General features: G+C 40.6%; 1 protein-coding gene across 4 annotated transcripts in view; it reads right to left on the reverse strand.

Moving 5' to 3' along the window:
- LOC122667594 (phospholipase SGR2) overlaps positions 1–24431 on the reverse strand; it is a 112815-nt gene that overhangs the window by 15932 nt on the left and 72452 nt on the right. For all 4 annotated transcript variants that reach the window (XR_006333819.1, XR_006333820.1, XM_043863928.1 and 1 more), the window contains exons 10-15: positions 17729–17794; positions 9177–9761; positions 9035–9095; positions 8810–8931; positions 8546–8618; positions 97–199 (exon numbers count right to left, since the gene is read on the reverse strand). Coding sequence is in view for 2 of the 4 variants with exons in the window: in XM_043863928.1 (XP_043719863.1) it covers positions 97–199; positions 8546–8618; positions 8810–8931; positions 9035–9095; positions 9177–9761; positions 17729–17794 (1010 nt within the window). In the remaining 2 variants the exon portion in view is untranslated. The remainder of the gene's footprint in view (positions 1–96; positions 200–8545; positions 8619–8809; positions 8932–9034; positions 9096–9176; positions 9762–17728; positions 17795–24431) is intronic.

Here is a 24431-nt window from a genome sequence, read left to right on the forward strand (position 1 = left end):
TACAAGTTCTAAATATACCTATGGAGATGTCATTTACATTTAGACAGTCCCAATAAAAAAAGGAATGTTATGCTGAACAAAGTGATTAAGACAAACCTATACGCCACGGGATCGAAAGGATGAAAAATATTAATCATCTGTCTACAAGCTGGGATCTCTTCGCTTATGCTTTCATCTTGCCAATATTCTTTCCCTTGGCCTTCAAAGTTTATACACACGAAAAAAATTCAGAGAACTTGAGGAGTAAAGAGTCTCAAATACAGGGTCAAACATGACAAGGTATAATTCCACATCCAATAGCAAACACAGCAAAAAACAGCATACAATTATAAGTACAATGTGAAACCAAATCAGACTAAAATAATATATTACCTATGGAGAATAATTCAACCACATGAACATATCAGGCAATGGTTTTACTTGGGATGATCCAGTAGAACTTTTCATCTTGGATCCAGTAGATGAAGGAAAATGTCATTAGTAATCCATTTACATGATGTGGTACGATAACCAGCCAGTAGAGGCTGCGGCCTGAGGGAGGTGAAGAGGTAGCAGGGGAAAAAAAGGCATGTGAGGTCTTTAGATTCTGTTTAATGTAGCATGGTTGAGCTATTATCTTGGAGGTTATGTGTTTATGTTCTTTTGGGATTTGGTAGCATTATAACCCCCCTCAGCTGTTACCTCTTCTCTCATTCAATGGTTTGTTAGGAGGCATGTGTGATAGTCATGGTTAGCTCACTCTTTGAACTCCCTTGAGGCCATCCTTAATCCTTGATTTTTCTGTTCCCCTCCAACAGTCAAAAGTTGATATAAATTAAATTCAGAACCTTCATCAAATTGAATTAATTAAAACATTGAATTTCTGCACTCAAATAACAAATTTAATAAATGAGTTATTATTGAATTAGAATTATGTACACCAGAATACCGTGGGGATATTCTAGTTCTTTGGGGTTGATTTTATGTACAACCGACTTTCTTAATAGAGTCGACTACAGTAAGGTTATTTATGTCCTATGTACTTTATTCATTCATTATAAATAAGAGGCTTGGTATGATCATAAGATCATTCAAGCATTACAGCTCTAAATTGTTCTACTAACACGGTATCAGAGCCAAAAATTCTGATCTAGGTTACAGAGCAGCCACCCTCTTCCATCGTCTCTCTCTCAATTTTCTTTCTTTGTTTCCTTCTCAAAGGAACAACACTAATGAGGTGATAAATTGATCTAGTTGCTTCCCTCCACCTTACCTCAATCAATCAATGATTTAGAAGATTTTTTGGATCGGTAACTGCTGTCTTCTTCGATTTTTTGGAGTCTTCATTTATTTTGAAGATCGAAGTTCTTCCATTGGAGATCGAGTCTTCCCTTGTTGAAGATCCATATCAGGCACCGTGGATATCATCTACTTCTTTTTTTCATCACCAACAGAATCTCTTTTCCCCATATTGAACTCAACTGTCAGAATTTGCAAAACCCTCACACATCAACTTTGGGGCTGCACCAGTCCGAAGTTGCTGTTTTTTTTAGGGGAGTTTTACCCTTCCTACAGGAGCACTCGATCTTAATTTCAGCCTGTTTCATTTAAGATTTTTGGAGATATTGAATTTTCACCTTCTCAGAGTTTATTTTTTCCAGATATTGATCTGATTTTTTGGTCTTTTCTACCTGCATCAATCTGCTACTGGATTTTTGGTGATTAGATTGTGTGATAATGTCTGATCTTACTACTGCTACCTCCGGAGTTGAAGGACAGACAAGGAATGAGTATCTACCTTTCACGGCTGCCATCAAACTCAATGGTACTAACTACCTGATGTGGTCCAGATCTACATATTTGACTATTGTTGGCCGTGGTCTTACTGGACATCTCACTAGAATTACTGAGAAGCCAGTCGATGATGGTCCTCTTCAGGATCGATGGGTTTCCAACGATGCTATGGTCATGTCTTTTTTGCTGCACTCCATGCAACCGGATCTTTCTAGTGGATACTTACTACTTGATATAGCCACTCAAATATGGACTGCCGCAAAGGAAGCCTACGGGCAAGTGGGGAATGATGCTCAGGTATATGAAATACGTATGAAAATTCATGACACTACACAAAAGGACCTAACCATCTCCCAATACTATGCTGCCCTTAGGAGTTTATGGCATCATTTGATCATTATTCTGACTACCAGCCTACCAATGCAACTGATATTGCTGCCTCATGTGGATAAATCACAGGTGTATGATTTCTTGCTGTTTTTGATGTTGAATACGAACAGATTTGTGTTCAAGTACTTAGCAGGTCTCCTTTCCCCACCTTGAAGCAGTCCCATGCCTTGGTTCACACTGAAGAGAGCCACCGAGCTGCTATGTTGCATTCCCCTATTGAGAGATCTGCCCTCCAAACTGGTTCTGGTTCTACTCCAGTGTCTGATGGTTCTTCCCACTCTGCTACTGATTCTACTAATGAGGTGGTGAAATGTGAACATTGCAACAAACCCTATCATACCAAAGCCACATGCTGGAAACTTCATGGAAAACCTGCTGATTTGGAGGCTAAACGTAGTCGTGGCAAATCTAAAAACAAAGCTAATCACACCGAATCTGTTGCCATAGCTCCCACTATTGAACTTGTTCTATCCCAGGAAGAACTACAAGTTTTTCATCGTATGTTAAAGGCTTCCGCTGCATCTACTACATCGACTCATGCCAATTCTTCCACCCCATCAGATTCCAATTTTGGCCGTTCAGGTATTTCGTTTGTTGGTCAATGTGCATCAGTAGTCTCCAGTCCATGGATTATAGACTCTGGTGCCACTGAACATATGACTGGATCTTCCAGCTTATTCCACAAATATTCTCCCACTTCTGGCCAGGACAAAGTCAGAGTAGCTAATGGTTCCCTCTCACCTGTTTTTGGAAAGGGCCCTTCCATTACTTTATCTTTTGTTTTGCACATTCTTAACTTTACTACTAATCTTCTTTCCATTAGTAATCTAAATAGATATTTGAATTGCAAAGTATTCTTTTTTTCCGTCCCATTGTGTTTTTCAGGATCTAGTAACGGGGAAGACAATTGGATGTGGTAGAGTGAATGGTGGATTGTACCTGCTTTATGATGGTTGTCATCCTCCGGCTGCATTACCCTCTCAACTATATCAAAATTCCTCGGTCTCCTCTGAGTTACAACAATGGTATTATCGATTAGGTCACCCCCCCTTAGGAACTTTATCATTTATTTCCAGCATTAGTTAAGCAATGTAATAAGGATGAATTTTTTTGTGAGGCTGGTGTTCTGGCCAAATAGACTCGTTTAACTTATTCAATTTCCAATAAAACAAGTCTTTCTCTTTTTAATCTGGTTCATACTGATGTGTGGGGTCCTAGTCGTAAGCCTTCTCTTTCTGGCCATCGTTGGTTTGTTTCCTTTATAGATTGTCACTCCTGGAATCCATGGGTGTATATTATGCACATTAAAAGTGAGGTTTTTTCAAGTTTTCAGCATTTTCATAAATTGATTCAGACCCAGCTCAATGCCCACCCTCAAAATCTTGAATCTTGAGGAGTGACAATGGCAAAGAATATATGAAAGGTCAGTTCCAACAATACCTAACTACCCATGGAATTATTCATCAGACCAATTGCGTCGATACACCAGCCCAGAATGGAGTGGCAAAGAGGAAAAACCGCCACTTATTGGAAGTGGCTAGAGCCCTTATGTTTGCCCACCATGTTCCCGCTCAATATTGGGGGATGTTGTCCTCACTGCAGCATACCTCATTAATAGGATGCCTACTCAAGTCCTTGACTTTCGTACCCCAACTGAGCTTTTACATGGCTCCTCCTTCTTTGTGTTCCCCCTAAGTTCTTTGGCTGTGTATGTTATGCTCAGGATACTCGATCCCCTAGTAAGCTTGAGCCCCGTGGGTTCCGTTGTATTTTTTTGGGTTACTCTTTAACCCAGAAAGGATACAAGTGTTACTATCCTCCCACCAGACATATTATGGTGAGTATGGATGTTATTTTTCATGGGGCCCTTTCCCATTATTCATCACCACCTCTTCGGGAGGAGAATTTTAGGGAAGATGTGTTGACTCTTGAGTCTCCTCTTCAGTATGCCCAACCTGAGTTTGCTCCTATTGTTCACATTGATCCTCCTACTCCGCCTACTGCTGCCCCTCTCTCTGTCTCGGGTGAAGGGGATCCTATACAGGGGGAGACAATGGATAATGGTGATGATGAAGTTCCTATTCAAGGGAGCCCACTCCAGTTCAGAAAACCATTGGTGAGATTCAGAGGAGAATTGATGATTCTAATCTTAAAGTCTAACAGAAAATTCGTACCAGAAACAAGCAACTTCAATCCACTACAGCACCAATACCCATCCAGTTACCAACCCTAGATCCAGAGCCTACGTCTCCATCTGGTAAGACCCCTTCTCTTGAGTTACCTATTGCTCTTCACAAAGGTACTAGGGCTTGTACTCAACACCCTATATCTCATGTTGTCTTTTATGACTCTCATTCTCCATCTTTTCGTGCATTTGTTTCTTCTGTTCGTATTCCTCAGAATTGGCAGGAAGCTTTGGCAGATGGAAAGTAGATGGCAGCACTGATGGAAGAAATGAAAGCCTTACAAAAAAAATGATACATGGGATTTTGTGGTTCTTCCTCTAGGGAAAAGACCAATTGGATGTAAGTGGGTGTTTGTGGTAAAACAAAAAGTGGCACCCACTGTGGATAGATATAAGGCACGACTTGTGCCAAGGGGTTCACTTAGACATATGGGATTGATTATCAGGAGACCTTTGCAGTTGCCAAACTAAACAGTGTCGAGTATTGTTGTCTTGTGTTGTAAATTTGGGATGGGATCTGCAACAGTTGAATATGAAGAATACCTTCCTCCATGGAGAGCTCGATGAGGAGGTATACATGGATATTCCACCAGGTTTCTCATGCGACAAAACCCAAGGCAAGGTTTGCAAATTGAAGCATGCACTTTATGGGCTGAAGCAGTCACCTTGAGCGTGGTTTGGCAAGTTGCACAAGGCTATGATTTTTGTGGGATATAAACAAAGTAATGCTGATCATACTCTGTTTAAAAGGGTTGGTGATAAGATCACCATTCTCATAGTCTATGTTGATGACATTGTGGTGACCGACAATAATGGTGACGAAGTCAGTCAGCTGAAGAGTTTTCTTGGACAGGAGTTCGAAATTAAGGATCTAGGAAAACTAAGGTACTTCCTTGGAATTGAAGTTGCCCAATCTTCAAAGGGCATCTTTCTCTCTCAAAGGAAATATATCCTGGATTTATTGTCTGAGACTGGATTGTTAGGATGTCAGCCTTCTGATACACCTATGGATGCTAATGTGCGACTCTACGAGAAGGAGGGTGAACCTGTTGATAAAGGTTGATATCAGCGTTTGATAGGGGAGCTGATTCATCCTTCCCATACGCGTCCTGACATTGCTATAGCGGTGAGTCTTATGAGTTAGTTTATGCATGACCCTTACTCTTCTCATATGGATGTGGCTCTTCGTATGCTTCGTTATTTGAAGTCAGCCCTAGGGAAAGGGATTCTCACGTCTCCTCATGATCACCTGTGGATAGAGGCCTATACAGATGCTGATTGAGCTGGTTCTCCTGACAAAAAGTTTACCTCTCGGTATTGTACCTTTGTAGGTGAGAATCTTGTCACCTAGCACAGCAAGATGTAGAATGTGGTAGCTCGTTCTAGTGCTGAAGTAGAATTCTGTGCTATGGCACAAGGTATTTGTGAGTTGTTATGGCTCAAGGGTCTACTACAAGACCCTGGTGTTCTTGTTCGTCTTCCTATGACGTTGTATTGGGACAACAAAGCAGTGATCAGCATTGCTCATAATCCAATATAGCATCATTGTACCAAGCATGTTGAGATTGACAGGCATTTTATCAAGGAGAAGTTGGAAGGAGGACTGGTTTGTGTTCCGTTTGTGAAGTCTGGTGATCAACTAGCTAATATTTTCACTAAGGGATTGATTGGCAGATTGTTTCATCCTATCTTAGTCAAATTGGGCATGTTTGACATCTCTGCTCCAACTTGAGGGGGAGTGTTGAATTATATATACCAGAATACCGTGGGGGTATTCTGGTCTTTTGGGGTTTATTTTATGAACAGCCGACTCTCTAGAGTCGGCTATAGTAGGGTTATTTATGTCCTATGTACTTTATTCATTCATTATTAATAAGAGGCTTGGTATGATCATATGATCATTCAAGCATTACAGCTCAAATTGTTCTGCTAACAGTTAGAGATAAGAGTGTTCATTTCCATCTCTCTTAATTAACAAAATATAGAAATTCCCTAATTTTTTTTATCATAAATAAAAGGCTCTCCAAGCCTAGAATCAGATTAATGAGCTCTTAAATTTGAGAAATTATTTTTTTTAGAGAAATGATTCTCCTTGAAGAATTTCGCTTGCATCTTTTGATGCATGCTCTTTGTAGAGTCAAACCATATTTGCGAGACTGGGTCTGGAACCAAGAGTTTAAAACTGCCTTCTGATTTATACCCTAGGGACAACAATGGGATAATCAATAAATAACTGACAAGACAATTTGGAAAGAGAACATAATTTAAGAACTGTCTTTCTCAGACATTGACTGTAGGCAGGAACTTCAGGAGTTTCTCTTAGGTTACCTGAGGGGCAGGCAAGTAGGACCCTGTTGGTCTTGTTTTTGTATCCTTTGATGATAATTAGCCCTATTTTTAGTACAATTTTGACAGCTGCCAGGAGTCGGATATTTATTTTCCATTCAAAGCAGAAGCTGTTCAGTAGTTAGTTGATGTCATAGAACAAAGGTCAGTAATTCTTGTCATGGTCAAATCTTATTTCCATCCATGTAACTTGACAAGATGTGTGTGGGTTACAAATTTGACTCTAAGTTAAGTTGAATGGAGATGTAGGATTCATGTAGCTGAGCTATTTGGTTGGAAATTGGAACAAGGCTTAGCTGAGTTTAACCGAGTTTCAGATAGGAGTTGGCAGAATTAGGTCTTTAGAAAGGGGCACTTTCACAGTTCTACATGCTGGCATTACTTAATTAAATGAATCTAGACCTCATTGCAGGATTCTAAGGTGGATTAGTGGTAGATGAATAGATTTCTCTCCACCCTGGGAGTATTCTTAGGTTTGTCTCCTCACGTCTTGGTTTCTATGTTATTCACATGTCAGCATATGCAGCCCCTATGATTAATCTGTTTTCTCCAAGAACCATCACCAATAACAACAGAAAAATGGTCATTAGAAGGATCAAAAGAGGATAATTACAATTAAACAAGAATAATCATCAGCCCCCTAAAAGATATGATGATCTATACAAATAGATGTAGACTACTAACAAAATAAAAGATCCAAAATAGATCATTCATACAGCAATGACTCCCAACTGGAAGCAAAATTGCTCCTACATACCACAACAGATTCTTTACACACTAACACCCAATTGGCTAAAAAGATTATTTGCATACTTATAAACACATAATTTCCTTTTTTTTCTTCAAATCTTCATTTATTTAAGATACTTGTCTCAAAAAATCATTCTGGAAACAGCCTCTCTGCAAAAGCAGGGGTAAGGCTGCATACACTATGACCCTCCCCAGACCCCGCAGTGGTGGGAGCCTCGTGCACTGGGTACGCCTTTTTTTTTTTTACTTGTCTCTAAGAATCATCATCTGCTCAACTAACATCAATGGATAATTTATATGTGAACTACATTATCGAATAATTTTTCAATAAGCAAACCAAATTATACCCAAATGTAGTCCACAATCCACCCCAAACTTTTCCAGGCAATTGCCAAAGCCCAATCTAGCCAGTAATATTTCACAGTATATTCCTCCTGTTCCCAAAATTTACTTAGAGAGCAGCTAGGCAAACAACATCCTTCATTTAGTTCCCAAATGAAAAGTACAAGAAAGATCTGACTGGAGACTGACCCAAGGCTCAATATGCATAGAGATATACGCACAGCAGATCTTTCACTTCTTTGGACCATCTAGTTTGACCGGGATCATTTATCAGCCAACCTCTTTTGATTGAGGAGCACCATAAACATACTCAGGATCAGGAAATTAACAGATTTCAGGAAAGGCTAATTGAGGCATTGATGAGAAGCAAAGCATGCATGGTGCAATTCAAGAAATTTAATGCACAAGCCATTGTCAATGGGTGTCTTGTGTGAGGATGCTTGATGTGTAAAGCATCACTGGAGCAACAACTGACAAAGTACTCCACAAAGGACATCTTAATGGTAAGGTCAAACTTATAAGCCACTCCAAGTTCCCAATCCTAGTCAAATCATGTCAGAACATAAAGTTATATTTTCATTGCCTTAAAACCAAATTAATGGACTAACATTTGAAAAGTTTTCAATAGTGAATGCTTCCTGCAACAAAACTGGAATGTTTCCCCAATCACAGAACAAATCCAATACTAAAAACATTAAAATACATGTAAAACTAAAAGGATCCAATGTTTTCTTAAGTTTGACTGAGATAAATAATTACCAATCCCAATACGAATATTGCGGACTGCAAGAAAAACACCAAGAGGTGAACCAACTGCAAAGAATGTGTCCACCTGATTGAAAGAAATCAATGTTAAATAAGATAGGGTAACTGTTAATAAGTATATTAACTATACCTCTGATGATTCCAAAGAACATGCTATAGTTACATAATATAGCAAGTGTACACCTATTTGAAAGACTAAAACGAGGAATAGAAAGATTACAATTTAATGAAGAGAAAAGCTAACTGCCATATATTTACCTTAAACTCAAGCTTCGGGTACTTGACATATGGTTTGTAATTATTAGGTTTATCAGCTTGTTCTGGAGGATGCTTTTGAGAAACAAGTTGCCTTGTGGTAGTAGAATCTACGCCACTGTCACCTGCTCCACAAAAGAATAAAAAAAAACATGCTGTTTTTCAGTAAGAACGAGAAAGGATAACATGTACATCAAACAATTTATGATTGACCACAAAAGTCCTCACTCTTTTTACTACTGCTACACTGTGACTTTAGCTGTGCTATTCCGACCTTCAATGAATCCACCTGCAGTTGTAATATTTTCATTAAAGGGGTGGTCCTTTGTTCGTAGTAAAGAGAAGAACAATTGATTCAAGCAGATCCCACCTCTATCCTGAGCAGTTCAATTAGTTTGTCTTTATCACAACTATCTTCAGGTACAATCTCATTGGCATTTTCCAAATAACGACTTCTGCTTGTGGTTGAATCCAAGCAATTCCCCTCTTCCAAAAGCATGTCACTGGAACTCTGTCTAGGTTCTTGGCCATTTTCCACCAAAGATGACATCTGTTGCTTAGTGTCTGTTCCCTCTGTCAAGTGTTGAGATTGATCAAAGGATGTTGGTGAAAGATCTTCACTATCTAATATAGGAGAACTATCAACAGTGATGGAAGAATCTCTAGTACCATCCTCCTTGTTGACGAGGGCATTCAATTGTGAAAGCAATGTTTCCTCCTTAATGGTGCCCACTAGACCCTTTAAAGATTCATCATTCACAGTAGAGTCTACATCCATCAAATTTATAACGGACGCAGTTTTAGAAGATTGATTAATTGCATCTGAAGGAGACTCTTCATGTATAACATGTTCCTTGAACATCAAATCCATTGGGACAGGGGAAGAAATATTCTCTTGATGGCAAAGAATGTCATATGACAGAACACTTCCCAACGAATGACCATATATGGAAACCTGTAGAAGCAGCAAAATGGTTTTAGTTTCTGGTAAAGAAAAATGATCTATAAACAGCCCATGTTTGTAATAGGAGAATTTATGAGTTATCAAGTTCCCAACTAGGTCTCAAATGCAAATGAATGTGAGAAGGGCATGGAGTGTATACAGAGGCAAAATCATGTGCAGCTTATAGTTGTTGAAGGTTAATGACAGTGTCAATTGAGACTGGCCAGATAACACAATGGAGATGAGGCATTTTCAAATTCATTGAAGAAATAATGTTTGTTTTGTGGACATCATTTTCTATCTTCCACGGTAATCAGTGTGTACTAGAGTCCAATACAGACATAAGGTGTCATACTCAATGACACCAAAACCCCCGCCCCTCCAACAACCCCCCCCCCCCCAACCACCACCAAAAAATAAGAAAAGAAAAGAAAAAGACAACAGGGCTCTTCCCAATACAAGATATACAACCAGGAGCGGAGCCAGGATTTGTCTAGGGATGGGTGACTGACCAATCAAATGAAAAGATCGTAGTGGATTTGGGTTCGAGTAAGGTTTTGCAAAATACAAAATTCAAAGCAACTATTCTTAATTTTTAGGTAGGGGAAAACCAGCGATTAATCTTAACCTAACCAATTTTAAGGATAACAAGGGAGGGATCCTGTAAGGGTGAGGGGAGGTGTGGCTTGTTCTTTTCAATACTTAACCCAGGTAAGACAATAACATCATGTCACCATCTACCCATGGTAATTATCATCGAAAATGCTACACCAAATAGCAAAATAGAGCTTTTGTTATAGGTTATTTTTGTCAAGTTCAGAACATTGAACAGTAAAATAACAAGTAAAAGTTTACTAAATGGCAGGCCAGAGGTGAATTAAGAAACTATTGTAGCCAAATACCAAGGCCTCCCAAGTCCCATCCAATAGGCTATTCGGAACTTCAAATTTGTAATATCATCCTTCTATCCTCCAATTGCTTCATTACCAAAGAGAGGAAAAGGGGGGAGGGAGAGAACAACAAAGAATCAACGAATTACAAGACCCCGCCTAAACAAAGAACACAAGGGCCTGAAGAAACAAAGGGAAGGACCCCGACAAACCAACAGACCAAAGATGGCCAAACACAAAGGCCTAAAAGACCCAACCAAATAAAACACACAAACAGGGACAACTGCAATAAGCGAGAGCAAAAGAACCGCAAACCAGGGATCTCCAATCGCTGCTAGATGCCCCGGGAGAGGACGTGATCACGGATCTCCCTACTTAGAGGCAGAAGCTTCTCATTGCTAGGAATGGAGAAGCCCGGTGGGCGCTTCTTGGGATAAGGGGGGAGCTAACATCATGCCGGCGGTAGACACGAATAGGGGCAAGGGGCCAACAGGGGGCTGGATGAGAAGGGGGGGAGAACAAAGGGAGGGAGGGGAGCTCGAGAGGAAAGGAGGGGGGTCAAGGGGCGTGGGAGGGGGATGAGTGGGCCGCTTAGGAGGCAAGGCCCATAAGGGGTAAAAATATGAGATGGACCGGAGAGGGGGGGTAGGACCGAGGGTGGAAGGGCCTAAGGGGATGGGGCCGAAGGGTTGGGATATGAGAGGAGGGGGCGGGATAGGGGGAGCCCAACGAGAGAGAGCCCATCGTGGGAGGCAGGTGAAGAGGAGGGGTGCCCCCCCCCCCCAACTCAAGACGTAGGGGGTAAAAGGGGAGAGGGGAAAGAACGACTGAGAGACAGAAGATAGTGTAAGGGTGACAGGTCGATAGCAAGAATATCTGGCGGATGAGGGGGACAGGCCGACTGACCTGCAGACGAAAGGGTACCCGACAGGGTGGGATGGCAGCGACACAGAGGGAAGGTCAGAGCAAGAGTTGCCTTCAACACAGGGATCAGAGGACTGAAGGACGGCAAATCGGTTTGGACCAGCGATAGAAGAGTGGGGGACCGATGGTCTGGAGGGAAGATCAAAGGCATGACCATGGGGAGAACCAGAAGCTGAAATCTCCATGAGGCAACGCCTACAGTGCCTACTTCTCCAGCCACGGCTGGGGTCGCCGGAACCGGAGGCTGCAAGGAAGGAAGGAGGAGCCGGGTAGCTAGAGGAGACAGGACCTTCCATCTCGGTGTCAAGAGAGGGATCTTCGCGCAAGACAGCAGTATGGGGCTTGAGAGTGCAGGCTTGAGTGAGATGGCCAAAAACCTTGCAAACGAGGGATTGGGGAGGAAATCTTTCAAAATAGATTTTCTGATGGAAGGAGAAACCTTCATCGTCCACAACGGTGACAAAGGTTGGACGGAGAGCACCGGCCGAGACCTAAATGCAGATCCGAGCGAATGCTAGTCTACTCATTGATTTGGTTCTCTTGTCGGAGAATAGGGGTTTGCCGATGACGAACTCGATGATACTAAGGCCTTTGCACACTAAAAATGGAGAGGAAGGCCTAGAAGCAAGATCTACAGCAAGATGGAGTGCAAATCAACCTTGTTAAGTTGAAGATATTGGTCCCATTGTCGAAGGAAGATGGGGTTTTCCCCACTTGCCAAGGTCCTCCCTCAAAGGCTTTCAACTAAACTGCTTCAGAAAATTTGAAGATGAAAACACCATTGTCTAAGAGGTAAGTATCCAGGGTACCTTGAGTTCTTCATTGCTTGGTTAGGGACAGCTTCACTATGCTGAAAGGAGGTCTGTTCTCTAAGAAGTGGTCTACCAAGCAGTTCTTCCATTTAGAGATCTCAGAATCAAGCAGCCCAGTAGGGCAGAGGCTGACTAATTTTCCACCTACAAGGGAAGGTGAGACATAATGGAGAGAGTGACCCTCCCTGGCAAAGAGAGGAGCAGGACAGAAAAGGGAGTTCTAGGTCTTAGTGCCGGTGACAAGGGGGAGGGTGAAGGTGGAAGGAAGGAGGAGAGGTTAGGAGGAGGGGAGAGGGGTTGGGGGAGGGAGGAACTGGCAGTCTGATCCGCCAGAATATGGTCAGACATGGCGGAGGCAACAGCGGACTTTCAATGTTTGCGAGTATCTTCCCATCTCGATTTGACCACGTTTTTTATGCTCCTAAAGCTGTGAAGGAGGTCTTCACTAGTCTCAGTGAGGTGGAAGTTGGGGGAGGTAATTGTACATTAAGAAGGAAAAAGTTGGTGGAGGTAATTGTCCCCCACGCCCCGCCTTGGCTCTGCCCATTTATACAACCTCCGTTATTCCATATAATAACTTGCTAAGTGTTATCTAAGAAACAGTGTTACATGGATGTTGGTGCCCACATGTTACAGACAAAAATGTGGATCATATTGAAATCTAAACATTTAGTTCTACAACAACATACAAAGACTTAGAGGACACCTCAAAATAGGAGGCATGTTGTGTACTAGGGAACACTATTTTATCCTTAGAATTGTATACTTTGAGCAGTTCCTAGGTTCACCAAAAATTATTGACGTTGATTAGAATAGAAAGTACTGGATCTGTGAAGACATTGGAGTAGAAGTCCCACAAACAAGGTTTAAGTATCTGTATCAGAAGGGTGATTTTAAGAGGCATATCTGTATGCTACAGATACGCATGGAAATGGTCAAGATACCCATGGAAAACACTTTTGGAGCACAAAACAATATAAATAAACAATATATAACATATATCATGCATAAACACTAAAATGGAGAACTATTGTAATACGGGATTCAAGGGTAGAATTGTCCTAGGGATAATATTGTAATTGTTCCCGCTCTAGATCTTTTTATTCTCTATTATAAATAAAGCTGGCCTATGTCGACACAAGTCATTATTCTCACCCAAAGATTTCGTCATGGTATCAGAGTGAGCAAATCTCTTGGGATTTACACCCTAGCCCATGAACCTGCCAAAACCCCAAACCTCTCTCAACTCTCTCTCTCCCTCTCTCCCTCTCTCGAATCTCAACTCTCTCGCCTCCTCTCTCTCTCTCTCTTCTCTCAACCGAGGCCCCCCTTCTTGTTGCTGGTTCCCTTATGAATTAATTCAGCCCTTGACATGATTGCTGGATGGTTTTTTGAAGCAAGATTTGCTACCGTAACGCGTGTTCGTGATATTTGATGTATTCCAGCTGTCCTTTTGGTGATTTTCTTTGATCAAGGTTAATTTCCTTCTTCACAATGTCAGATGGCAGTGTCACTTCAACCGGAACTGAGGGAATGGGTCAGGGTATCAAAAATATTTTCCCCTCCTTCCCGATTAGTCCCATAAAGCTTGATGGGAGTAATTATCTCATGTTGTCACGTTCATGTTTCCTTTCAATCGAATCCCGAGGGTATATTGGATATCTCACGGGTGAATTTGCGAAACCTTCTGATGTTGGTCCGTTGTTGAAGAAGTGGGGTTCTGACAACTCTCTGGCAATCTTTTTTTTGATCAATTCAATGCAATCCAATATTTCCCATGGCAACTTCTTGTTGGATTCTGCAGAAAAAATTTGGAAGGCCACCAAGGAGACATACTCTCAGGTTTGGAATGCTGCCCAAGTATATGAGTTACGAAAACGGGTTCATGAGATTAAGCAAAAGGAGCTTTCCCTTTCACAATACTCTCTGAACTGCGCAATCTCTGGCAAGAGCTGGATTTTTATGAGACCTTCCAGGCCACTTGCCCAACTGATGCTTCCAATTTCAAGAAGTGCGAGGATATGTTGCGTGTTTATGATTTTTTGGCTGGTCTCAATATTGAATATGACCAGATTCGCGCTTAGGTACTTAGTCGCAACCCATCCCCTACTCTAGAGCAATCGTATTCCCTTGTTCAGTTGGAAGAAAGCAGGTGTGCTACTATGTTGCAGCCCATTACTCAGGAAAGGTCTGCGTTATTCACAGGGGCTGGTTCTCAGCCCAAAGGTGGTGTTTCTCGTTCTAGTGATCGTTCCTCTTCTGATCAGGAACCTGTTAAATGTGAGTATTGTGGGAAGGAGCGTCACACGAAGGATTATTTCTGGAAATTACATGGCTGATGACTAATTGTTGTGGCCGTGGTCGTGGTGAAGGTGGTCGAGACCGTGGCTTTTCTGATTTATCACAAGCTAACCATACTAAAGCAACTCCTGCTGCACCCATAGTTACCTCATTCTCTGAGGATGAGCTTACTATTTTCAGGCGTCTTATGACCCAGCTTGAGCCTGCACCAGCCACATCATATATTGCTTCCGGCTCTGCCCCATCTTCGTCTTCAGTTTCTTCCTCTAATTTTGTCCACTTAGGTATTGCTTTTGCTGGTCATAGTGCATCAGTAGCCCCTGTTCCCTGGATAATTGATTCAGGAGCTACTGATCATGTGACCGGGACTGTCTAGTAATTTTTTTAAAGTATTCTCTCTGCTCAGGTAATGAACGTGTGCGGATTGCTGATGGTTCCCTTTCGACTTGCTCATTCATAATGATGGCCATAGTTCGAGAACTCGCGAGATCTCATTTTTTTGAGAGGTCGAGTCGAGTTGGTATACGAGTTCTAAAATTACATTTTCTCAGTCGAGATCTCGGGTCGGGTCGACCCAGATCTCGACCCATCTACTTCTTTAAAAGTCATCTAACTCGACAGAACTTGATATTTCTCGATCGAGTTCTGTCCAAAAGCTATTTTCTTCCCCATTTGAAGGTTGTGACTCATTTTATCTCTGGATTTCAAGTTGTAACCAGCGGGAGTCGTGGCATTCATCTCACCCTCATCATGACTATGATTATGGCCAAGAGAGCACCGGTTCCGAATATAGTGGCTATGGTCAATTTGGGCAGCCAACACTTGAGTTCGACAATCAAAGCACTGAGTCAGGTTTTGGGCCCATATTCCCAGTCCCAAACTAGCCACACCCATACATACCTCAATATGACAGTAGCAGTGGCCAGTGGATCTCACTCCTCATGGCAACCGTCTCACGTCTCATGGCAATAGCTATACCCTAGGATAGGGGACTTAACATATGCTGATGACAACTCTTATATGCTTGCTGTGGAGGCACTATATGCAACAATGTAGCAACACTATGTCATGGGAAGACTACGTGGCACTATTGGGGACTGAATACTTGATTCAAACTCAGTTTATGTGATGATAGTTGTAACTTGTAACATTGTTAAATAGTTTAATGTATCACTTTAACATTTCTAATGCTTATTTAAGTTGTTTAGCTATTAATTGAATGTTTTGCTTGCTTTCTATTACTAAATTATGTGTAGAGTAGGGTATTTTAGTACGTCGTCGCCTACCAACTTAAGGTCCAAAGTAAAACTCCTATTTTAACTTTGTTTTTGCAAAATCTGATAATGTCATTGTGTTTAAATGGTCTAATATAGGCTGAATACCAAGTTTCAGACCCAAACTAGGTCTAAAACCCACCGGGTTAAGGTTTCGAGCTTTAAAAAAAAAAAAAAATGCACCAACTCGACCGAGATCTCTGTTTTTCCTAGGGTCGAGTTGGGGTCGAGTTCCGAGTTTTAGTACCTTGATGATGGTCACTCCTAAAGCCCACTTATTGGGCTATATGGATTAAATGAATTGTACCATGACGGTCCTAATCTTTAGTCCACATAAAAGTCAAGGGACTGAGTCAAAGTAGAAATCAGAAAAACATAAGCCTTTTAAGTATCATACTGTCAGCAGGAGTTGTAGCTTTCTCTTGCTGCTGCCCTTTCCCCTCACCCCTTTGCTGCTATCTAGGCCTATTGCCATTATTTTGCTACTGTTTCATGCATCTGTATCTGTTCCACTTCCATCTTTAGTTCTGAACTCTGCAGAACAACACTTAGCACATAGAAGCTAAATTGAAGGAATTAGATTCCCCTTTTCTCTCTCAGATCAAGTCTCTGTCTATTTTAATTCAACTAAAAATCAGCATCTCCATTACATATGATTGTTCTGTTAAAGTTACATCTCCTTCCCTATTCTATTTGTTGCTATTTATCACACTATAAAATCATAGCATTATTCTAACAACTTTTTCTCTGTCATTAACTCATTATTATAGTTGATTGATCTTTTACTCCATGAATCAATCTGCTGGCCTACAGATGTATATTGATTCTTTCTAATCACAGTATCACACCTTTCAAGTTAGAAGCAAAATACTTTTCGTTTTGTGCCCCATGATTTATACTTCTATAGGTCCCTGATTATCTCAGTTTAAATAATAGACCATTATGTTAATTTGATTAAGTTCTTGAAAGTTCTCTCCCATATCTGGGATTCTAATTCCTATTTGAAGATAGATTACATTGTCATTATCCCAATAGGAGTAGAATAGCCTGTGATGAATTTTATTGTCATTGAAACTTGAACTCCTTGTCCATCCAGGATTCACTTTTTCCATTTTCAAGTTGTAGTACAACTAGGAACCCAATCCTAGTACAATTAGGATTCTTCCCATTCTTCTACTAGGGAGGCACAGTATCTGAGGTGAATGGTTTAAGCCCCCCATTATGTAGTAGAAGAATGGGAAGAATCATCAACCTGCTCACTCTTTAGGTGTTCAGCACCCAACTGTTAGGGAGGCACAGTATCTGAGGTGGATGGTTTAAGCCCCCCAGAAAAGTTTGTTAGTGGCTTTCTCATCTTTATTAGAAAAGTCCATCTTCCGGACCCAATACTTTACATTCAACATCTTGTTCCAATGGATGCCAGGAACTGCCAATTCCAATGCAGATGAAAGAACCTAACAATTTTGGAAACTTTATGGATATTGAACTGGAAATCTTTCTTCGTGTTTTGAAATTGTACTATTTGTACCAATTCCGATGCAGATGAAAGAACCTAACATTTTTGTGACCTTTTAAGGATATTGAACTGTAAATCTTTCTTTGTGTCTTGACATTGTACACATTTCCTTTTTGGGTTCTTTTTCAAACATTTTTATCTTTGTAACCTTCTTGCACCTCTCAAGAAAATTTCACATTGTGATTTGTGAGAGAGAGAGAGAGTGAGAGTGAGAGAGAGAGAGAGTTAAACAAAGATGAGATAGTAAAAAAAAAACATATACCTTTCCATCATAACCTGGATTCCTCTTGATAAATTTCAGATATAACCAGTTCAACTGGTTTGACACCTGAAAAGAAAATGATTTAACTTTAATCCTGATAAAAGATTGTCATAACCAAGACTTAGAATTTATAAGCCAGGATTCAAGAGTAAAACATATTATTAAAAATACTCCATTAAATTTACTAACTAATACTATATGAAAAATGTGCACCAACTAAAAAAATATACGGGCTATGTATGGGAAGACGGTGGAAACAAAATGCCAATTCAGTTCACAACTATAAATTCCGGAGTTGGAATGTGCCTCAAACCTATTTAGACACTTCAAATAAACAAAGTTAAAAAGTAGGAAATGAAATCATGGCCAACTTCTAACCACAGAGGAAAAATTCTGATTTAAGTTACGGATTCTTACTTAGATTGTAATTCTCAGCTAAAAACATTACACATTTCTTATGTCTATCAAGCATGTTTGCATTGCACCCTCGCTTTTTATTGCTCAATGTTAAAAGCATCAAACCAAAGCTTACGTACCAGTGAAGTTCGTATATCATTCCATAAGCGTGGGATTAGATTTGCATCTTGTAACATTGGGACCTTAACAGATAAGAGTCTAGAGTTGATAGATGCTACGAGGAGAATAAGGATACATATTGCCTGTATTCAAGAGACAAGATTGAAGGGTAACAAAGGTAAGGAGTTGGACGACTTTAAACTTGGGTATACGGGAGATCTAAGTACTAGAAGCGGAGTGGGCATAGTAGTGGATAAAGATCAAAAGAATGATGTGGTGGATGATGTAAGATTGGGAGATAGAATTATATCCATAAAGTTTGTGTTGGAGAAAGAGGTTGTTAATATAATTAGCCCTTATGCACCCCAAGTAGGATTTTCAACTCAATTTCGTCTTGCTAGAAATCTGATGGCATGGGTGAATCAAACTCAGCCAAGACGACTCATGTTTTTCACAATCCAGTGGAACATAGGTGTGATCGTATCAGAGAAAAGTTCTAAAGCCAAATCCAAAGGATAAAGTCTAGATTCTATAGTCCACAACCACCACCAGGTACTATGTATCCCATGGCCAAAGCCCCCTAGCCTCCATCTCTCTCACAAGTCACAACTCAATCTTCGTTCTCCCTTCTATGTGTGTGATGTGTGTTTCTATGGCTTCAAAGCTTATTGAACAGGAAGAAAGACAAGATTAGGAATGGTAACAGTCAGGTCTCCTCTGTTGCAATTGTGAATCCGACGACACCATTACAAATTTTTTTTTTTTTTTTTGGGGGGGGGGGGGAGAGAGATATTAGTAATATTACTAATAAGAAAGTAAATATAAACCATCTGTATCTACATGTCCAGTAACACGACTACACCTAGCTGCTACAGCAAGTAGATAAACTAAAAAAATGGAGGACAGTCATGGTACAATTCATTGACTTTTATGTGGACTAAGGAATTAGGAGGACAGTCGTGCTAAAATTCATTTAACCCATATACCATTCTAGCTAAAGCTGCTCAGGAACCATACTACCAGGCCATGATTGACATTGCAGAGAAGGCTGGCCCAGGAGTGAAAAGGCCCACTCCATGGGAATTGATGAATCTTTATTTTCCCCAGCAAAAGCAGGAGTTGGACGAGTACATTGACACATTAAAGGGGACATGGAAGAACTATGGAGTGGCTGTGAGGTGTGATGGTTGGAATGGACCCACTAGACAGTCCATCATCAACTTCATGGTCTATTGTGATGGTAAGTGTAGAAAACCTAGGACCTGTAACCAGTAACCTTAGAGAGGAGAAAAGAGAGAACAAAGAAGACAAGAGTAGCTGCAATGGGAGGAGCTGTATGTTTTTGTTTGCTTCCTCCCTCAAGTATCTTATTTATAATAAAACCATTACAATCATAAAAGGAAAAGGAAACTAAACCTAATCTAAAATAGGTAACTTACTTAGACTAGGAAACTGACTCCTAACTCCTAACAATTAAAGACAAAAAACAATAAAGGAAACCATAATGAAATCAACCACAATAGGGACACTCCCCCTATCGTGGTACACTTCTCAACACTCCCCCTCAAGCTGGATTATACAAATAAGTAAAGAAAGAAGATCCAGCTTGAACTAAAAAAAAAAAAACTCCATAATAATGCTAACACTCCCCCCTCAAGTTGGCGCATACAAGGTACTAATGCCCAACTTGAATAAAATGGGAAAAAACTAAGCTGTAGCAAAATCCAGCTTCAAGACGAATACAGCTCCCAAATAAACCTTCAAGAACTTGAAAAAAATAGATCTTCAAAACTTGGGCAGACTTGATCAGCAAAAAAGCCAGCTTTCACCAATCTTTGTCCAGTAATGAATCTCTGAATGATAATCTTGAAGATAAGTAACTAGGGTAGCGAGCAGATGAATCAAGCAACGAAAAAAAACTGTATCAACCCAACTGAAAGTCCTCAAATAGGCAACAACCAAATATCTTAATACTCTTCAATACTTCAATCTCCCCATTACGGCAAACTCAACCCAATAACGAAGGATACCCAATGGTAATGGTAGAGAAAACTGATCTTCTATGTTTTGCACCAATGTTCCTGCAAATTCTGCGTTCTACAATGTCTGCAGGTGTACTGTACATAATCCCCCCCTCACGTGTAGTACACATGGACATAACAGAGATGATGTAAGAGATAGGACAAAAACATAATATTCAAGATTTTTCCAAGATGTGCTAAGGATAATGGAAAAAAAGAAAGAAATGGCAAATTCGAGAATATCATTAACTTCCAAAGCGGTTATGGGTATATGCCAAAGGTATGGGATATGAAGGGAATTAGAATTATTGAAAGGGAACGGTGTTGGAAAAAAAGGATGGCATGGCTGTAATTTGGTAAAAATCCACTTTTAAATACAATCCAAGCCAAAGGGCAAACTGGTAATAAACCAGAATTTTCAAGGGTCAATTGGGTAGTCAAATAGGGGAATGTATTAAAAGGTAATGGCTGTTCTGCAAATAACCAGAACTTTGTAAGGGGCCCTTGGTAAATAAAAAAGTAATGGATCAAAGAAACATTGCAAATAACATAAAGTTGAATAAGGGATGGCATTCTGGTAAATATGGGGAACATGATAGGATTCCTTTGAAAGAAACAAAGAAGGCCGTAGGGTGTAGGACTAAATAAGTTCAAAAATAAGGGCAAAGCTGGAAACTCAAATAAGGTAATGATGGCACATGATGACATGAAAATTTGGAGAATGGCTTAAGTGAAATAAAGAGAGAAAGGAGGGGTAATGATAAAAGGTAGTGTATTAAACTGTTTGCATTAAATACCTATTAAGTTAAAACTTTAAAGGAAAAAAGAACAGGAAACGTGAGGAAGGGGGAACAATCGTCTTCAACCTCAAGGCTCCAAACAGCAGCGGAAACCAAGGAAGAAGAGGAACCAGCGGCAGCGGCAGCTCATCGACTTCAATCTTACGAAACCCAGCCACAACTCCAAAACTCTCTTCCTTGCAACCGAGAAAAAGATCAGCAGCAGCATACGATCAGCAACAAATACAGCAGCAGTGGGCATCAAACCAGAGAAAATCTTCCAAAACACCAGCCGAGAGACTTTCTTATAGAGGGCAATGATGCCTCAATAGTTGGAACAGATCTGCTGGCCAAACATGGTGGAAACCAGAAATCAATGGGAAGAAAAATCTCCCAAAAAAAGGAGTATAGTCCTCTGGCATTGATTAGCAGCAGATGATAGTGGTTCTGTGGCCTCCGCTAGAAAACGAGACTCAAATAAAGTAAACCAGCAAGGAGAACCAGACCTTCACGTAACGAGAAAAAGAAATCAGCTACCGCCAAAGGTATCAATACCGAGAACCAGGGACCAATTCAAATAGGCAGCAAGCAACAGAAGAACTGCAGGAAACCAGAATTTGATTCCACAAGTAAACCTTCGATAGCAATCGAAGTAAACAGCAGCAGCGACAGTCGAGGAATCAATCCAAATAAAGTTTCCCACAGCAAGAATCACCCTGGAAACCAGAAATCGAAGAACTCAACCATAGCGGTATAGCTTCTTCAACCATTGACGGTGGCAGGGGTATTGTAGTAGCGGCAGCATATCACGTACCCAACAAGGACTAAATTCCTCAAATAAAAGCAGCGGCAAACAAGAAACAGATCTGAAATTGGCCAGAAAAAAGAGTTGTTCCCAATAATAACCTTGATCGATCTCCAAGGAATCTTCAAACAGAACAGCAATCGATTCCAAAAAAAAAAAAACACTGTAGAAAATAGATCTCCGAAAAATCGGATCTGAACCTGAGCAAATCAAATCAGCAACTCAATGTATGAAACCCTAGTTCTTCTTCTTCGATGAACTAGAGTTTCTTTCTAAAAAGAAGGAACCCTAAACGACTCTCAAAACGGCAATCTCAGAGAGAATCAGTCATTGGTTGCCTAGCTCTGATACCATGTAGAAAACCTAGGACCTGTAACCAGTAACCTTAGAGAGGAGAAAAGAGAGAACAAATAAGAGAAGAGTAGCTGCAATGGGAGGAGCTGTATGTTTTTGTTTGCTTCCTCCCTCAAGTATCTTATTTATAATAAAACCATTACAATCATAAAAGGAAAAGGAAACTAAACCTAATCTAAAATAGGTAACTAACTTAGACTAGGAAACTGACTCCTAACTCCTAACAATTAAAAACAAAAAACAATCAAGGAAACCATAATGGAATCAACCACAATAGGGACACTCCCCCTATCGTGGTACACTTATCAACAGTAAGACTATATTCTAAAAGACTGTGGATGCATCTAAGGAGGAACAGGAAGCAAAGTATATCTACAAGTTGTTGAACGATGTTGTGGATGAGGTAGGGCCAAAGAACATTGTTCAAGTAGTGACGGACAATTGGAGCAACTTTAAAAAGGTAGGTGCGAGATTGATGAACAGGCACCACAGCAGAATCCACGTCTTTTGGACACCATGTGCAGCCCACTCATTGACCTCATGCTTGAAGACATGGCAAAGAGATCCTTGGTAGTGGGTCTGGTCGAGAGGGCAAGATAAGTGGCCACATTTGTCTACAACCATAGATACGCTTTACAAATGTTGAGGGAGAAGTGAGATGGAGATTTGGTGAGGCTAGGCATTACTAGATTTGTCACCAATTATATTGCATTGAAAAGTTTTGAGGCGAAGATAGTTAGTTTGAGGTCCATGTTAGCTTCCGAGGAGTGGTTTGGTCAAAGGGAGTCGGGTTCGCCACAAGTTAAGGCAGCACAAGCTACCATCTCTAGTGACCAGTTCTGGCAGGACCTAAAGGTCGTTTTTTTTTTTGGGTGAGTAATAATTCATTACCAAGAAAGACAAAACAAAGGAGTCCCAAAGGGGAAGAATCCTACCTTTTCCACATTTGTATGTTGCCATGGAGACGATGAAGGAACACGTGAGAGCAATGTTACTTCAAGGTGGGAAGGTGTACCTGATAATTGTTGAGGACCGATGGGAGAAGCACTCGATGCATCCACTTCATAGAGCTAGTGAATTTTATATGTTTTAATTAAGGTACTTAAGTTAATTTACATTCCATTTACATTTTCATAAGCATTGACAAGTTGTTTATGTAATTCTAAGCATACTACCTCAATCCTAATTATCACTACAAGCGTAAACTTGGGACGGATGAATCATTGATAGAAGTGGTGGAAAATGTGGTGGCCAAGTTGGAGCCTAATGCAAATATATAGGTGAAATGCAATAATAAGGTGAGACTTAGTAGTCAACAATTTGTCCACTATTTATAAGGATATAATTACTCGATTTTATACTAATGCGAGGCATGTTTGAAATAAGTATAGATAAAAGACCTTTAGGGACACTCTTGAAGGTTTCGGTCGTGCAGCCGCAAAGTCTACTGTAGAAGGCACAAAACCTGGTAGGTCCATGGCATTATTTGTCATTTTGTCTCCATTAAATTCACAGACCTATATACCAAGTACAATCACTTAACATGAATAATCTTAATACTCTACTGCAAGAGAATGGTGGATGCTCTATGGGAGAAATGCACCTAACTTGAGAAAGATGGCAATTAAGGTGTTCTCCCAAACTTGTTCCACCTCCGGATGCGAGCACAACAGTACATTCTCACTCATCCACTCCAAGAGGCGGAACCGATTGGGACACAAACAACTTGAGCAGTTGGTGAATGTGCATTATACATGAGATTGAGGATGCAACACACACACACCAAGGCATGGACGATAGTAATAAAGATCTGATCAAGCTTGCCAACATTTTCCAGGTTCACTAAAATGGTGAGGATCTCCTTTACCAATGCGTCAAGGATCGAGGTGACCCTGTTATGGATCAAGCTGGAGGTAGGCCCGACCTCGAGATAGCTAATCAGATGGGTGCTGATGTGGACAAGTATATGACGTCTCGAGAGGGCCGTGTTCTTTCACAGACACCCCAATCTTTCGAGACTTAGCCTGGCGGTGATGATGATGAGGACCTTGACTAGTCGCATTCTAGTGGCCACACTCGCACACCATCTGTAATACCCCATCCCAAGAAAAGTATATAATATTGAGTGTTATTGTTATAAGGCGTAAGCAGGTTCGTTTTGACAGAATACGATGTGAATTAGCCCAACAGAAGAATTTTTTGAAAGCAAAGGTAAATGTGATTTTTCA

This window comes from Telopea speciosissima, chromosome 7, assembly GCF_018873765.1.
Source record: "Telopea speciosissima isolate NSW1024214 ecotype Mountain lineage chromosome 7, Tspe_v1, whole genome shotgun sequence".
NCBI lineage: Eukaryota > Viridiplantae > Streptophyta > Magnoliopsida > Proteales > Proteaceae > Telopea > Telopea speciosissima.